A 17946-nucleotide genomic window follows, 5' to 3' on the forward strand; every position below is an offset into this window, starting at 1 on the left:
ATTATTCGCAACTCTTCTGGACTAGTCAGCATTGGCTCAAAATCTCCCAGGCGAATTCACGGTCAAAGAAGCTGAAGCTCTCGCTCTCCTCTATGGCTTACCTTGGGCTTTGGACGTGTTTCTGCCTATCCACTTTGTGGAGTCAGATGCTAAGGCGGTGGTGCAAGCTTTGGAGAGGAAATCTTCATTTAAGAATGAGTTTGGTTCCATTTTGTCTGATGTATTTAGTTTATTGTATAACTTTCCAGGAGTAAAGTTGTCTCACATCTATAGGGAAGCCAACCTGGCAGTCCATGAGTTAGTAACTTACGCTCTTTACATAGATGATAAACTCGTTTGGTTGGAGGATTTTCCTCCTTCGATAGAGTCTGTAATTAATCAAGAATGTTTGTGATTAATAATAGATTTCTATTTTAATATATATATATATATATATATATATATAATCAAGGAGTTTTATTTGGCCATGACAGTTAATGATTTGTTTCTTTATGTTTGAAAAATAATAGATCGGGATAAAATACTTTTATTAGTATATTTTTTTTATAGTATACGTTATAATTTTTATTTTTTTTATGCTTTATACGTTATAAGTTATAACACACGTTACACTATGTTTATTATTATTATAAACTGAGTAGGATTTACATTTTCCCTCTCTTTTAAACCCCTACGTTTTCCCGCTTTAGTTTTTTTCTCTTCCTCTTTTTATAGCTTTATAATAATTGTTAAAGTTCTGTAAAAAAAATTAATTGTTAAAGTTACTTTACTATTATTACTGTCATTAGGTTTTTTTATTATTTTTTATTTTTTAAATATCATTATTTTTGCTGGAAGTTACTTCATTTATTGAGCCGAGAGTGTATTTCAAAATGAATTCGGTCCGGTTGTTGATTTCCATGAGCATCGCATATGGACTTATGGTTTCGATGATCTACTGTTTATTTATTTATATTATTGAAATAAGCGAAACACATGAAAAATTGAGTCGATCTATTTGTTCCGTCTGGGATTCTGACAATTGACGTGTCATAGCATATATATAGCCAAAATCACGGAAATTATGTCTACATGCTGACCCATTGATTTTGTGGGATTTGATCTGTTGAACATTTGTCTTTTTTCATGCGGAAAAATATAAAAATATTCACACAGACAATGAAGTAAATTCTAAATAGGATAAGATAATGGTTGAACTAGATTCAACACAGCTGTAAATGACATTAATGGTGTCATGAAAATTGACATGGGCTTAAAAAAATGAAGAATACCTAATTCAAATAAAATGTGCCATAATTTTTCAATTTCATTAACTGGGATTGTTTTTAGCTATTAGAGCCTTGAGGAAAGTGAGGCGATTCGGGGATGCCTTGAGACGTACTCCGCCGCGTCCGGCCAACTTGTCAACTTCGACAAATCCGATATTAGCTTTGGGTGTGATGTGGAGGAAGGGGTTAGAGAGGATATCGCCTCGAGTCTTGGAGTATCGGTCACAGAATGTCACCAACGGTACCTCGGCCTTCCAACGCTCACCGGGAAACAGAAGATCGAGGTATTTAATTATATCCGGGAAAGAGTGTGGGCTAAGATCAAGTCGTGGAGGGGTATTAGATTCTCCCAAGCCGGTAGAGAAGTGCTCATTAAGTCAATCCTTCAAGCTATCCCTAGCTACGCGGCGAGTTGTTTCAGGCTACCCAAAACTCTTATTTCCGGCATCCACAAGGCGGTTGCGAAGTTTTGGTGGGGAAGTTGTGGGGAAGAGCGGAAGATCCATTGGTGTAAGTAGGAGGAGCTCACCAAACATAAGAGTGAATGAGGGCTCGGTTTTCGGGATTTGGAAATTTTTAACCAAGCCCTCGTTGCGAAGAGTGTGTGGCGACTCATTCGACGACCGGGCAGTCTCATCGAACGGGTGTTGCGGGCGAGCTATTTCCCGGGGGGAGACCTCCTTGGGGCTTCGTGTCCTTCGACCGCGTCTAACCTTTGGTGCGGATTAATGTGGGGGAAAATGATTATTGTCGAGGGGTCTCGATGGAGAGTGGGAGATGGTGAGTCCGTGTTCGTGAGTAAGGATAAGTGGATTCCTCGTTCCGAGAATTTCTCGCTTATCGACCCCCCTTTTATTCCGGATAACATGCGGGTGGTGGAGCTTATGAATCATGAAGGGGGGTGGAATGAAGCCTTGGTCCGAAACATGTTTGAGAAGGAGGATGCGGACTCCATTCTTGCCATCCCGACGAGTCGTGTGAGTTCGGGCGATATTCTTCGGTGGCACTTCTCCAAAGACGGGGAGTACTCGGTGAAGAGCGGGTATTGGCGGGCTAGAGTGAACCTCCCGATGGCTAGTTCGTCTACTCATTCGGGGTATGCTTCGTGGTGGAACACACTTTGGAAGCTTAAGATTCTGCCCAAAATCAAGCTCTTCGCTTGGAGAGTTTGCAAAGGGTGGATCCCGGTTAACATGACGCTCCGCAGCCGCCGCATTACCGACGATGCCCAATGTCCCATTTGCCGTGAGAGCCCGGAAACCGTCATTCATGCCTTGTGGGGGTGTCGGTGGGTTAAAAAGGTGTGGAAACTTTCTCGCTTCGGGACGATGTTGAAGGAAATCCACGGAGGGGAGGCGATAAACATTTTCGCCAAACACCGTTGAGTCCGACGAGGTTAGTAATATTGATTTTTTTGTTGTGTTGGTTTGAGAGATTTGGAACCATAGGAACAACGTCCTTGCCGGTAATCCGTCGTGGTCCCCCGAAGCGCTTGTGGAGTGGTCGGGTGGTTTCCTCGAGGAGTATAAAGCGGCGAACAAGGGAGTCTCCGCCAAAGGCAGCAAGCCCGCGCTTGACAAGTGGCCGCCCCCGCCTCCCGGAGTGATGGCGGTGAGCGTCGATGCGGCCACCGACGTGAAAGGACACCGATACGGCACCGGATGTGTGATTAGAGACCATATGAGGGTGGTGGTGGCGTCGGAAGTCTCGGCCAAGCCTCATGGTTTCGACGCTCCTCTTGCGGAGGCGACCGCCATTGTTAGGGGGCTCGCTCTCGCTAGAGATTTCGGTTGCTCCCGGGTAGTGGTGCAGTCCGATTGCCTCCAAGTAGTTTGGGCGGTTAAGAACGGAATCATTCCGGCTACGGAGCTCGGTACTATCTTGGAGGATATTAAGGTTAGTATGCTCGGGTTTCATGAATTTAGTATTCTCTTCATCCCTCGGTCGTGTAATGTGGTGGCCCATGTTTTGGCCCGTTGGTCTCTTGATGTTAACTCGGAGGTTCGTTGGTCGGGGCATGTCCCGCCTTGTGCCGTCCGTGGTGTTTTTATCGATATTCCGGTGATGTAACCACGGTATTCCTCCGCCATACGTGAGAGTTTTAATATATTTCCGCGTGGTCTTGCCCACGTTTCAAATATGTGATATTGCTAATGCCATATGATTTTCTCTCAAAATAATTATGAAATTTAAATCGACATTATCATTATTAATAGGTTCATTTGGACTACCTTGATGCTGGTGCAAATATTATAATTAGCGGATCTTATCAGGTAATCCTTTTACCCATATTTAAAAAAAAAATCACCTTAATATGTAGGGCATTGACAATTATTGATCACCTTGTTTATGTTATTTGTTAAAACTCATAGGCAACAGTCCAAGGTTTTGAGGCGAAAGGTTTCTCTAGAGAGGAAAGTGAAAGCTTTCTTCGGAAAAGCGTAACTATTGCGTGCGAAGCGCGAGAGATTTATTACGACCGAAGCACCAAACAAACTCTAGACTTCATTGAAAATGAGAGATCTTATTCGAGACGTCCAATTCTCGTTGCAGCTTCAATTGGTAGTTATGGTGCCTATTTGGCTGATGGCTCCGAGTATGAGTAAGTTTCACCTACTTTATTAATTCACTATTTTGCATAAATAACACATGAATTATTGGACAATACTTTCATTTTTTTGGTCCATTAAGTAAATAGCCACATTTACAGTTTGACATTGCTAAATAGTCAACGTTTCGTAAATATTAGATAAATAGTCACTTTTATAAATTTACAGATGTAAATCTTAGATAAATAACCACAACCATTTATTATGTTACGTCATCTTTATGACTATTTACTTAAAAATTACAAACATTATTTATATAGCAATTCCATACGTTTTAATTGGGTATTTGCCAAAGGCTTTCAATAGATAATGGGTATAAAACTCAAAAGTACAAACATTTTACATCTCTTAACAAGATTAAATGAGACATCAAAACAATAATGATTCAATTCTAGAATCAGAAGAAAGCACGTTGTGTGGGAACTTCCGATATATAATCGGATTATATACCAAACTAAAATTCGAGCAACTCATTAGCTCTTTCAAAAAATATTCAAAGGTTAGTGAATGAACCAAAGTGTTCGAGGACTAACAACCGTTGTAAAAGATGTACGAAGGTTTCCACCGCTAAAATACTAAGAAAAAACTCGAACTAAGAACCCTATTGATGACTAAGTCATCTTTGGAACATAAAAACCACTATAGTATAGTCACTATAGTGGACAAAGCATCAAAGTTTAAACAACCTATATATAAAAGATAAACTATACTAAAACTAACATCTTCTCTAAAAAAACACACCACAAGAAACATCAAACACCACCAACGCACGAGGGGAGTCGTGGCGGAACAGGTCAAGGAGGAGGCGGAGGAAGAGGATGACCGTACGTAACGTTGCTTTCGAGAGGGTCGAAGAAGGAGGCGACAAATGTGAGACCGAATTTGAGCACCGTCAGGATGAGGGAGGCGGAATCCGACGAGTAGGGCAAGGTGGAATCCAGCGAGATGGGCGTGAAATACTCCAAAAAATGATGGTTTGGAGAAGATGACCAAAACTTTATCTCCCCTTAGGTCGGAGAACACCGAAAAGTGGTGTCTCACTCTCTAAAAGAATGGTGGTAGTTGAGAACTAAAAAACCTTAAGTTTCTTTGTAGAGAGAAAAAGAAAGAAGAGAGAGAAAGTAGATCTAAAAAAACAATTGTCTTTTAAATTGTTTTTTAGTAACATAGTTCTCAAATTATTTATTTTTGTACGATTTTAGTAATTTAAAAAAATATTTAATTATTTAATGAAATCTACCTAACAAATGCATTTTCAACTTAAATATCTTGTTATTTTTGTAAAGAATCCTAAAACCACTATACAAAATTATCATAGAGTAAGTTCGAGTTTTAGTGATACGTTTACAAGTTATAAACAAATGATTAAAATTTAAAAATATATTTGAAGTTATTTAGGTGTTGGATTTCACAAATAAAAATTAATATTTCTATAAAAATGTACAAATGATTGGAATGCTACAAGGACAATTTGTTCATAAAAAATAGTTTGAAGATTGTATATCACTCTAATAATAGTTCAACGACTATTTGAACTAAAAAGCCTTATTGATTCCCTATTTTGGAATATTATAAGATTGTTGGTTTCTTCATATATCATAAATAAAGCTCATCAACTGATTTTTTTCCTCTATTTTTGTGGCATTTCTGGAAGTGTCAATTTCTTCTTTAAGTTCATTTTTGTATTTTTGTCATCAGCTCCTTGGTAGTCTTTCCTACATTTGTAGTCTTTCGTATGGATTGTCCTCCTTGCCTAGACTTTAACTTTTACTAGACTTTCCTACATTACGAATGAGAAAACTAGCGCAAAATAAAGTATGTTTTATATGTGATTTTCAAGCTTTTCTTATCGTTATTGTACTAATTTTTCCATTTTTAAACCAATAGTGGGAACTACGGCGATGCGGTGACTCTAGAAATGCTAAAAGACTTTCACCGGAGACGAGTTCAGATTCTAGCCAACTCCGGCGCCGATCTCATTGCATTTGAAACAATTCCAAACAAGCTAGAAGCCAAGGTTTTTTTTTTTTTTTTTTAACTATAACATATTTTTAGTGGTTGCACGTACATTTTACGTACCATAGTCTAAAGTGTATTAATGAAAAAAACAGGCATGTGTAGAGCTTCTCGAGGAAGAAGGAATTAACATCCCGGCTTGGTTTTCGTTCAATTCAAAGGACGGAATCAACGTTGTGAGCGGAGACTCGATCTTTGACTGCGCTTTGATTGCAGAGTCTTGCGAAAAAGTCGTCGCGGTCGGAATTAATTGCACGCCACCTAGGTTTATCCATGCCTTGATTGCCTCTATTAAGAAGGTGAAATATTAAATAACCTGATCATTCAAACTAAATTGGAGTATTTTATCTAAAAATTGCTTATTAATTTAATATAAAAATAATATTTAATAATATATATTATTTATGATTATGTGTTATGAGTGAGTATCACTTAAAGAAGAAAATTCAATTAACTTAGGTTAACCTTTAACCGAAAATTTAGGTTAAAGGTTAACCGTTTAACCGATTTTTTAAATTAGGTTAACCGAAATTAACCGAATTAAACGAATTATTTTAATATATTTTATTTAATATTTAAATTTATTTAAGAAATTAATGCCTTTAATTTCATTATAATTAAATTAATTAGTACATTGATATAATTAATTTTTTTAAAATTATTATAAATTCGTATATAAATTTTAATAAATTTCAGTTTAACTAAATTAAATTTTGTTAATAGATATTATTAATTATAATTAATTAATTTAATTTGAAAAATAATATATTTTATTTTTTTTTATTTAATAAGTCTTATAATCTAGGTTAACCTAGGTTAACCGAAAATTAACCGGTTAAAATTAACCGAACGGTTAATTTTAACCGAAATCGCGGTTAAAATTAACCGTTCGGTTAATTTTAACCGGTTAATTTAGGTTAAAAAATAAATCAAAAAGATTAGTTTAACCGAATTTTCATCATTAGTATTACTTAGTATTGGAGTTGCTCTAAGTTATAACACACGTCAGACGTACAACGTTTATTATTATTATTATTATAAATTGAGTAGGATTTACATTTTCACTCTATTTTAAAACCCTACGTTTTCCTGTTTTTGTTTTTTTTTTTTGTTTTTTTTTTATCTTCCTATTTTATAGCTTTACAATAACTGTCAAAGTTCTCTAAAAAAATTAATTGTCAAAGTTACTTTACTATTATTACTGTCTTTATGTTATTATTTTTTTTTTAAATATCATTATTTTTGCGAGAAGTTACTTCATTTATTGGGCCGAGAGTGTATTTCAAAGTGAATTCGGTCCGGTTGTTGATTTTTATGAGCATCGCAAATGGACTTATGGTTTCGATGATCTACTGTTTATTTATTTATATTATTGAAATAAACGAAACACATGAAAAATTGAGTCGATCTATTTGTTCCGTCTGAGATTCTGACAATTGACGTGTCATAGCATATATATATATATAGCCAAACGGTCACGGAAATTATGTACACATGCTGACCCATTGATCTTGTGGGATTTGAAACTGTTGCGTTTGTATTTTTTTTTTTTTTTTTCATGCGGAAAAATATAAAAATATTCACAGAGACAATGAAGTAATTCTAGATAAGCTGATAAGATAATGGTTGAACTAGATTCACAGCTATAATGTATTATTATACATGTTAATGAGTTGATAAACAACATTAACGGTGCCATGAAAATTGACATGGGCTTAAAAAACCAAGAGAGTGCAAAACTAAAGATAAACAGACCGAAGAAGAGAATCATAATGGGGTTCGGAACGACGACGTTTTCTTCTTTCATGACGGAGTTCCTAGAGAAGTGAGGCGTATTCGCGGTGGTGGACGGCGGTTTCACGACAGAGCTGGAACGACACGGTGCGGACTTAAACGACCCTCTTTGGAGCGCCAAATGCCTCCTTACCTCTCTCATCACATCTTGTTCGAAGAGTACGCTATTTCTCTCTCCTCTCCTGTTTTCCATACATATATATACATGTATTGTTTCTAAAATATATATATATATATATATATATATATATATATATATATATACATGTATTTATATTTTTGTATATCTTTATATTTTAGTCGTTTGATGGTTTTTTTTTTTTGTATATCTTTTTAGTTGATCATTTTTATATTTTATTTATGTATTTTGATAGCTTCGATTTATAGATGCTTATAACAAATATTAATAATTGACGGCTCTTAAATTTCTTTATAATTATTAGTGTTAATCAAATTAACTTTTTTATCCTTATAGAATTAATAATGACATTTGGCCCCCTTTTAAATTTTATTACAGGCCCTACCCTGAAATATATATATATATATATATATATATGTATATATATATATATATGTATATGTAGATGTGTGTGTATTAATGATATTTTTTGTGTCATTAAATGAAAATGAAAGGATTCGACAAAAGGAGATCCATCGAAAGTAAGGATGTTAGAAAAACTTAATGAATAAATTATTGTTCAATTGTACATGTGTGTTGGATGTGATTCCGGGAGGTGTGGAAATAAATTGACCTATATATACATATATATATATATATATAATCAGGGAGTTGCATTTGGTCATGGTAGTTAATTATTTATTTCTTTACTTTTGAAAAACAATAGATTGAGATAAAATGCTTTTATTAGTATATTCTTTTTTATAGTATAAGTCATAAGAGCAACTCTAATGGTGGATGCTTATGCTTAGGTGAAGCTTTATAAGTTAAAATCAACTTAAGTTGCTCATGTATTGTGGGCAACTTATAACGTCATAATAATTATGACAATAATGCTCATATATGACACCAATGCTCACTATTATTTTTATACAAGAATAATATAAAGTTTAAATAAAATAAATAATAAAGAAATAATATGTATAAAAATAATATTATAGTTGACAAATTTTAAAGATGCTCACATTAGAGTATTTTATCTAAAAATCTTTTATTAATATTATAAAAATGATATATATTATTTATGATTATGTGTCATGACTCATGAGTGAGCATTATAAATTGCTCTAAGTTATAACTTATAACACACGCTAGACTTACGACCTTTATTATTATTATAAATTGAGCAGGATTTACATTTTCCCTCTTTTTTTTTTATGCCCATTTTGCCTCTATTTTAAAACCCTATACGTTTTCCCGCTTTAGTTTTTTTCTCTTCCTATTTTATAGCTTTATAATAACTGTCAAAGTTCTCTAAAAACAATTAACTGTCAAAGTTACTTTACTATTATTACTGTCTTTATGTTATTATTTTTTTTTTTTTTAAAATATCATTATTTATGCGGGAAGTTACTTCATTTATTGAGCCAGAGTGTATTTCAAAGTGAATTTGGTCCGGTTGTTGGTTTCCATGAGCATCGCATATGGACTTATGGTTTCGATGATCTACTGTTTATTTATTTATATTATTGAAATTAACAAAACACATGAAAAATTGAGTCGATCTATTTGTTCCGTCTGGGATTCTGACAATTGACGTGTCATAGCATATATATAGCCAAACGGTCACGGAAATTATGTATACATCCATGTTGTGGTATTTGAAGCCTATCACCAGTCCTATAAAAATAATGACTCTCCGCCTTTCAAACTCCAAAGCATCGACGTAGTAAAAAGTAAAAACCAAGAGGGTGCAAAACTAGAGATAAACAGATCGAAGAAGAGAATCAGAATGGGGTTCGGAACGACGACGTTTTCTTCTTTCATGACGGAGTTCCTAGAGAAGTGCGGCGGATTCGCGGTGGTGGACGGCGGTTTCGCGACCGAGCTGGAACGACACGGTGCGGACTTAAACGACCCTCTTTGGAGCGCCAAATGTCTCCTTACCTCTCCTCACCTTGTTCGAAGAGTACGCTATTTCTCAATCCTCTCCTGTTTTCCATACATATACACGTGTTTTTGTATATATACATACCTGCGTTTATATTTTGTATACTTTTATCTTTAAGCCGTTTGATGGTGGGTTTTTTTTTTTTTTTTTTTTTTTTGTATATCTTCGATTTACAATGGTTTATGACAAATATTAATAAATGATGGCTCTTAAATTTCTTTATAATTATTAGTGTTAATCAAATTAATTTTCTTACCCTTATAGAATTAGTAATGACATTTGGCCCCCTTTAAATTTTATTACAGGCCCTACCTTGATATATGTATGTAGATGTGTGCGTATTAATGAAATTTGTTGTGTCATTAAATGACTACCTTGATATATGTATGTAGATGTGTGTGTATTAATGAAATTTGTTGTGTCATTAAATGAAAATGAAAAGATTCGACGAAAGGAGATCCATCGAAAATAAGGATATTAGAAACTTAATGAATAAATTAGTGTTCAATTGTACATGTGTATGTGATTTAGGGAGGTGTGGAAATAACTTGATCTATATATATATATATATATATGTATTTATATTATATATATATAATTAGGGAGTTTCATTTGACCATGACAGTTAATGATTTGTTTCTTTATGTTTGAAAAACAATAGATCGAGATAAAATACTTATATTAGTATATTCTTTTTTATAGTACAAGTTATAACACAAGTTACACGACGTTTATTATTATTATTATTATTATTATTATTATTATTATTATTATTATTATTATTATAAATTGAGTAGGATTTACATTTTCCCTCTCTTTTAAACCCCTACGTTTTCCCGCTTTAGTTTTTTTCTTCTCTTCCTATTTTATAGTTTTATAATAATTGTCAAAGTTTCTCTAAAAAAAAAATTAATTGTCGAGAGTTTTTCAAAAATGAATTCGGTCCGGTTGTTGATTTCCATGAGCATCGCATATGGACTTATTTATTTATTTATATGATTAAAATAAGCGAAACACGTGAAAAATTGAGTCGATCTATTTGTTCCGACTTCCGTCTGAGATTCTGACAATTGACGTGTCATAGCATATATATAGCCAAACGGTCACGGAAATTATGTATACATGCTGACCCATTAATCTTGTGGGATTTGATCTGTTAAACATTTGTCTTTTTTTTTCATGCGGAAAAATATTAAAATATTCACAGAGACAATGAAGTAATTCTAGATAAGATAAGATAATGGTTGAACTAGATTCAACCCAACTATAATGTATTATTATATATGTTAATTAGTTGATAAACAACATTAATGGTGCCATGAAAATTGACATGGGCTTAAAAAAAATGAAGAATACCTAATTCAAATAAAATGTGCCATAATTATTCAATTTCATTAACTGGGATTGATGTTAGGAAATTTAGTGATCCTTATAGCTATTAGAAAAGTAAAATAGCTAGCTTGTTCTTTATGGGGGCTATAAAACATTGACATAGTTCTTTTTTTAATAATTTTTTTTTTCAAATATGTGATATTGCTAATGCCATATGATTTTCTCTTAAAATAATTATGAAATTTAAATCGACATTTTCATTATTTATAGGTTCACTTGGACTACCTTGATGCTGGTGCAAATATTATAATTAGCGGATCTTATCAGGTAATCCTTTTACACATATTTAAAAAAAAAAAATCACCTTAATACGTAGGGCATTGGCAATTATTGACCTTGTTTATGTTATTATTGTTAAAACTCATAGGCAACAGTCCAAGGTTTTGAGGCGAAAGGTTTCTCTAGAGAGGAAAGTGAAAGTTTGCTTAGGAAAAGCGTAACTATTGCGTGCGAAGCGCGAGAGATTTATTACGACCGAAGCACCAAACAAACTCTAGACTTCATTGAAAATGAGAGATCTTATTCGAGACGTCCAATTCTCGTTGCAGCTTCAATTGGTAGTTATGGTGCCTATTTGGCTGATGGCTCCGAGTATGAGTAAGTTTTTTCTACTTTACTAATTCACTATTTTGCATAAATAACACATGAATTATTGGACAATACTTTCATTTTTTTTTTGTCCATTAAGTAAATAGTCACATTTGACATCGCTAAATAGTCAATATTTCGTAAATCTTAGATAAATAGTCGCTTTTATAAATTTACAGACGTAAATTTTTGATAAATAATCACAGTCATTTATTAGGCTATGTCATCTTTATGTTTTTTTACTTAAAAATTATAAAACGTCGGTATTATAGCAATTCTATACGTTTTATTTGGCTATTTGCCTAATTTTTTATCCAAAGGCTTTCAATAGATAATGGGTATAAAACTCAAAAGTACAAACATTTTACATCTCTTAACAAGATTAAATAAGACATCAAAACAACAGTGATTCAATTCTAGAATCGGATGAAAGCACGTTGTGTGGGAACTTCCGATATATAACCGGAATATATATCAAACTAAAATTCGAGCAACTCATTAGCTCTTTCAAAAAATCTTCAAAGGTTAGTGAATGAACCAAAGTGTTCGAGGACGTACGGGGTTTTCACCGCTAAAGTACAAGAAAAAACTCGAACTAAGAACCATAATGATGACTAAGTCATCTTTGGAACATAAAAACCACCATAGTATAGTGGACAAAGCATCAAAGTTTAAACAACCTAAATATAAAAGATAAACTATGCTAAAACTAACATCTTCTCTAAAAAAAACCACACCACAAGAAACACCAAACACCACCAACGCACGAGGGGAGTCGTGGCGGAACAGGTCAAGGAGCCAAGGGAGGCGGAGGGAGAGGATGACCGTAACATTGCTGTCGAGAGGGTCGGAGAAGGAGGTGACAAATGTGAGACCGAATTTGAGCACCGTCACGATGAGGGAGGCAGAATATGACGAGTTGGGCAATGTGGAATCCAGCGAGATGGGCGTGAAATACTCCAAAAAGTGATGGTTTAGAGAAGATGACCAAAACTCTATCTTCTCTTAGGTCAGAGAACACCGAAAAATGGTGTCTCACTCTCTAGAAGGATGGTGGCAGTTGAGAACTAAAGAACCTTAAGTTTATTTGTAGAGAGAAAAAGAAAGAAGAGAGAGAAAGTAGATCTAAAAAGACAATTGTCTTTTCAATTGTATTTTTAGTAACATAGTTCTCAAATTATTGATTTTTGTACGATTTTAGTAATTTAAAAAATATTTAATTATTTAATGAAATCTACCTAACAAATGCATTTTCAACTTAAATAACTTGTTATTTTTATAAAGAATCCTAAAAACACTATACAAAATTATTATAGAGTAAGTTCGTGTTTTAGTGATACGTTTACAAGTTATAAACAAATGATTAAAATTTAAAAATATATTTGAAGTTATTTAGGTGTTGGATTTCACAAATAAAAATTAACATTTCTATAAAAATGTATAAATGATTGGAATGCTACGAGGACAATTTGTTCATAAAATATAGTTTGAAGATTGTATATCACTCTAATAATAGTTCAACAACTATTTGCACTAAAAAGCCTTATTGATTCCCTATTTTGGAATATTATAAGATTGTTGGTTTCTTCATATATCATAAATAAAGCTCATCAACTGATTTTTTTTTTCCTCTATTTTTGTGGCATTTCTGGAAGTGTCAATTTCTTCTTTAAGTTCATTTTTGTATTTTTGTCATCGGCTCCTTGGTAGTCTTTCCTACATTTGTAGTCTTTCGTATGGATTGTCCTCCTTGCCTGGACTTTAACTTTTACTAGACTTTCCTACATTATGAATGAGAAAACTAATAAAGCGCAAAATAAAGTATGTTTTATATGTGGTTTTCAAGCTTTTCTTATCGTTATTGTACTAATTTTTCCATTTTTTAAACCAATAGTGGGAACTACGGCGATGCGGTGACTCTAGAAATGCTAAAATACTTTCACAGGAGACGAGTTCAGATTCTAGCCAACTCCGGCGCCGATCTCATTGCATTTGAAACAATTCCAAACAAGCTAGAAGCCAAGGTTTTGTTTTTTTTGTTTTGTTGTTTCTTCTTTTAACTATAACATATTTTTCGTGGTTGCACATTTTATGTACCATAGTCCAAATTTAAGTATTAATGAAAAAAACAGGCATGTGTAGAGCTTCTCGAGGAAGAAGGAATTAACATCCCGGCTTGGTTTTCGTTCAATTCAAAGGATGGAATCAACGTTGTGAGCGGCGACTCGATCTTTGACTGCGCTTTGATCGCAGAGTCTTGCGAAAAAGTCGTCGCGGTCGGAATTAATTGCACACCACCTAGGTTTATCCATGCCTTGATTGCCTCTATTAAGAAGGTGAAATATTAATTCACACGGTCATATTTTCTTTTTTATTATTGACCATAATTGGTTCAACAAAGATAAGTTCGTTGTTAAATGTTGAAATTCAGGTCTCTACCAAACACATCGTGATATATCCGAATAGTGGAGAGACTTACGACGGTGAGCGCAAGCAATGGATCGTAAGTTTATTTCAGCGTATATTATTCTTATTGTCATCTAAACTGTTTTATTGTAATGTTTTTTTAATGATGTGTTGATTTAATGTAGAAATCAAGTGGGGTTGTAGATGAAGATTTTGTGTCGTACGTGGGAAAATGGAACGATGCAGGGGCTTCCTTAATTGGTGGATGCTGTAGAACTACACCTAATACTATCAAGGGCATTGTTAAGGCTCTCTCTGATAAATGTTATGCCATTACCAATAAATAAATAATTACTTGTCAAGTAATCACATGTAATGTTTGTTGTGTTAATTTAACTCTTCAGTTCTTTTCTTTTTCGTGGTCAAATTTTATGCAAGTTTACATCCTATTCTCGTATAGTGGTAGGCTTTTGTGTCGTTTTCATGTTTCTCGTAGTAATGTCTCACATTTGTGTATATTTTAACACTAAAACGGACACTCATATAAAAACAAACTTGAAAAGTCTTCTAAGTCTCGATCCCAGGCCGAGCTTGTTCCAAGAACGAGGAGATAAAGATAAATTTGATAAGATCGTATTAGATTCCTTGCTCCCCGAGAGTTCTTGATTGGTGTCGTATCAGGAAGATTGTTCAGCTGTTCGATTATCTGACTTGCGGTCAACCTCTTTGGAAGCCTCTTTTTCTCGATGCGCATTTTGTCACTTTATCATCCGGTGAGAATATGGCAAGCACCGATGATGGTCATATGGTCATAATACACGACTCTGTTTTTGATGGGCAACGCTGGCGTGTCTTTGACGCACGAGAGGATCGCAAGAAACCATTGTCCACTTCATCCTGATAAACTGCCCCATTCCAAAAAGTCATTGATTGTCCAAAGGAGTGTGGCCTGCAATCGAAAGACTTCATTGTTTTCGGTCCCATTTCGCAATCGGACGCTTGTTGTCCACAACTCTTTCAGTTCCTCAAAGAGTGGCTGCAAGAACACATCAATGTTTTTTTCATGCGACTTCGGGCCTGGAATCAGAAGCATCAACAAGTACTCGGACTTCATGCAGAACCATGATGGCAAATTGTATCCGGTCAACATCACCGGTCACATCCTATACGCCAGACTCATTTTCCGGAAAGGGTTGAAACCATTGGCAGCAAGTCTAAGTTGAGCGTTCCTCAGCTCCGCAGCAAAGTCCGGATACATCTCGTCAAGGTTCTTCCATGCCTTCTCATCCACAGGTTGCCGTAGAACGCCTTCCTCAGTCACTTGTTCCTTCTCGTGCCACTACATTTCGAGAGACGTGTGTAGAATGCGTACACCCGCTTGAATCGATCTTTCACTGGAAAGTACCGCAAAACTTTGCGTGGTACTTTCTTCCCAACTACCCATCTACTTTTTCGCAGACGGGGCAGACGTCAGCGATTTCAATGCCTTTCAGAATACGACACAATCGTTGGCGTGAACATCGATCATCTAGTATCCTATGCCGAACCGCTTCAATTTCGCTTTCCGCTCGTAATGCTTCAACAGCCTGAATTCTAGGGAGAGAAAAGGGAAATGAGAGAGAAAAGGAAAACAACGAAAATGAGAGAGAAACTCTTGATAGGAAAGATTAGAGAGGGGGAGAGTTTTTCATTAACCAAAAGAGCTTATTACATTGCTCATATTACAAGAAGATCTGCTATAACAAAATTATAAAACTGCCAATAAATTCAAGACATGTGGCCATTGCCAAAAATCCAAGTAAATATTCTGCTTGATATAAATTTAAGTGATGGGCAGACTTTTGTGCGTCTGCATGTCCATAGTAATTTTAAGAATATCTCACATTTTTCAAATATTTCATAAATAGCTAATTTAAAAGAAATTAACTATTTACCCTTATTCTGAATGAAGTTATCAAAATGAAAAAAAAAACTACACGAAACTTAAATAAATTAAAAAGTTAAATAAAACTGTACCGTATATATTAGGTATGTGAAGAATTAAGTTTAATACCAAACTATTGTAGGTAATTAAACTTATATGGAGTCCAATTACAAAGTATTGTAGCATTATAAAATAGACCTCAAAAACACTGTCGCACCAGCGCAATAAATTATGATGTTGATGATGCTCATTATGGTCGGCCCTGTTCAGCCACCAGTCAATATTGTGCATCCATACTTCGTCCATGGCTTCTTTTATTTGTCCACGTATTTCTCTGCATATGCAACTTTCATACCGAAGTACTTGTTGTGAATTTTATACGATAATGGTAGAGGAACATTTGGACCTGCAATATAGATGAACATCACATTAGAATTTTAAATGAAGAATTCAAGGGAAAATATGCAATACTATAAGTGATGAGGATTACCTATATCTTGAGCAGTCATTATCATGTTTTTGAATTCGCCTTGCTCGCGGCCACGTGCTGGTGAACAAGGAATTTGGTTACGACTCTTACGAGTTTTATCTTCCAAGACGGGAAGATCATCTCGTCAACTTTTTGTAGCCTCGAATTTTTTGACTTATATAATGACGGAAGTGGAGATTTTGTTGCCGAACCTCTTCCGGAACCCGATTGCACACGAGCCTCCCATTTTGTCTTAGTCGCTTCTTGTCGTGACGTCTTCATCACTCCTCGTAACTTGACTTCGTAATCACCATCATCGTCTGAATCGTCATTGTAAACGGTTTAATTTATCATCTTGCAAATTGTTGCGTCCAAAGTATGTTTCTACTTCTTCTTTTCAATATTAGCAACCAGTAAAGCTCGCATCTCCTCCATTACCTCAGGAGAGACTTTATCACACAATTTCACGCTCTTCTGAGCGTTCAAATTTGCCAGGTAATTTTTCACTCTGTTGATGCCATCATCTCCAATGATGTGACCACATACAGTACAAGCGCGCGCATTGGATTTTCCAAGAATGTGCGGACAATACCTCCTTGTTAGGTCGAGGGGCGCCATTCTTCAAACCTACAAATTAAGAAATTAACGTAACAATTAACATAACATTAAATCAATAACATAACAATCTATAAATTTAAACTCACAAAATGAATACTATTCAAATACTAACACTAGAATCAAAGATAACAACACAATATTTATTTAAAATTATTTTAAATTCGGATTTAACAAACAAATTAAAAAAATTTAGAAACAAAATCAAAATATTGACAATTTTCATGTTGAAAACCTACTAATTATACATAAACATTCATATTTCACAATTAATTTAACAAAAACCAAAAATCACAGTAAAATCTAAACCCTATTTTCGGATCTAACAAAAAAAATTGAAATTTTTTGGATACAAACTCAGAATAAAGACAATAATAAAGTTAGAAACTAAGAAATTAAACTAATCATCAAAAACTCAAAAACAATTTAATAAAAAAAACACTATATTTCTCATCAAGGTTTGATATCAGTCGGCATTTGAACACCAACCAGTGACTACGCTCGCTTTCCGTCGGGACACATGAAAGATTCAGATTCAGACTATCGGAAAAAGAAGAAATCCCTGGAATTTCACGGTAAATAATGACAAATCGTCTTCAGTCGAGCAGAAAAAATATCTAAAACTTCCTGATGTTTTCTTGATTTTGGTCCCGAGTTCCGTCTTTTATACCTTTGATTTTTTTGGAAAAAACCAATTGCACTAAGCCGATTTTCATAAATCGGGTTTTGTCTTGGTTCCCATTCGGATTACCACGGAATTCAATGAAAATTCCGATTTTGTATGAATTGGTGCCGG

The 17946-nt window shown here is 34.5% G+C and overlaps 1 protein-coding gene across 2 annotated transcripts; it reads left to right on the plus strand.

The window, feature by feature from the left end:
• The first annotated feature begins 9436 nt into the window (after positions 1 to 9436).
• On the plus strand, positions 9437 to 14599 carry LOC149393116 (homocysteine S-methyltransferase 2-like). Of its 2 annotated transcripts, none has more exons than XM_089617506.1 (7): positions 9437 to 9774; positions 11359 to 11415; positions 11516 to 11745; positions 13631 to 13760; positions 13869 to 14072; positions 14168 to 14219; positions 14328 to 14599. In XM_089617506.1, the coding sequence occupies exons 1-7, from the start codon at positions 9598 to 9600 to the stop codon at positions 14348 to 14350; spliced, it is 873 nt and encodes a 290-aa protein (XP_089473632.1). In that variant the 5' UTR covers positions 9437 to 9597; the 3' UTR covers positions 14351 to 14599. The 2 variants fall into 2 exon arrangements, with proteins under 2 accessions (XP_089473632.1, XP_089473631.1); XM_089617505.1 differs by having other exon boundaries at positions 9439 to 9774; positions 14168 to 14239.
• The last annotated feature ends 3347 nt before the right edge of the window (positions 14600 to 17946 follow it).

This window comes from Urtica dioica, chromosome 6 (assembly GCF_054948205.1).
Source record: "Urtica dioica subsp. dioica isolate 48M chromosome 6, U.dioica_male_clone48M_v1_H2, whole genome shotgun sequence".
Lineage (NCBI taxonomy): Eukaryota > Viridiplantae > Streptophyta > Magnoliopsida > Rosales > Urticaceae > Urtica > Urtica dioica.

Bases quoted from the DNA above. Each gene is read 5' to 3' on its own strand.
- LOC149393116 (XM_089617505.1), top strand. From the start codon at position 9,598: ATGGGGTTCGGAACGACGACGTTTTCTTCTTTCATGACGGAGTTCCTA. The intron at 9,775-11,358 runs GTACGCTATTTC...CATTATTTATAG, and splicing joins CTCCTCACCTTGTTCGAAGA to GTTCACTTGGACTACCTTGA. The intron at 14,240-14,327 runs GTAAGTTTATTT...GATTTAATGTAG, and splicing joins GTGAGCGCAAGCAATGGATC to AAATCAAGTGGGGTTGTAGA.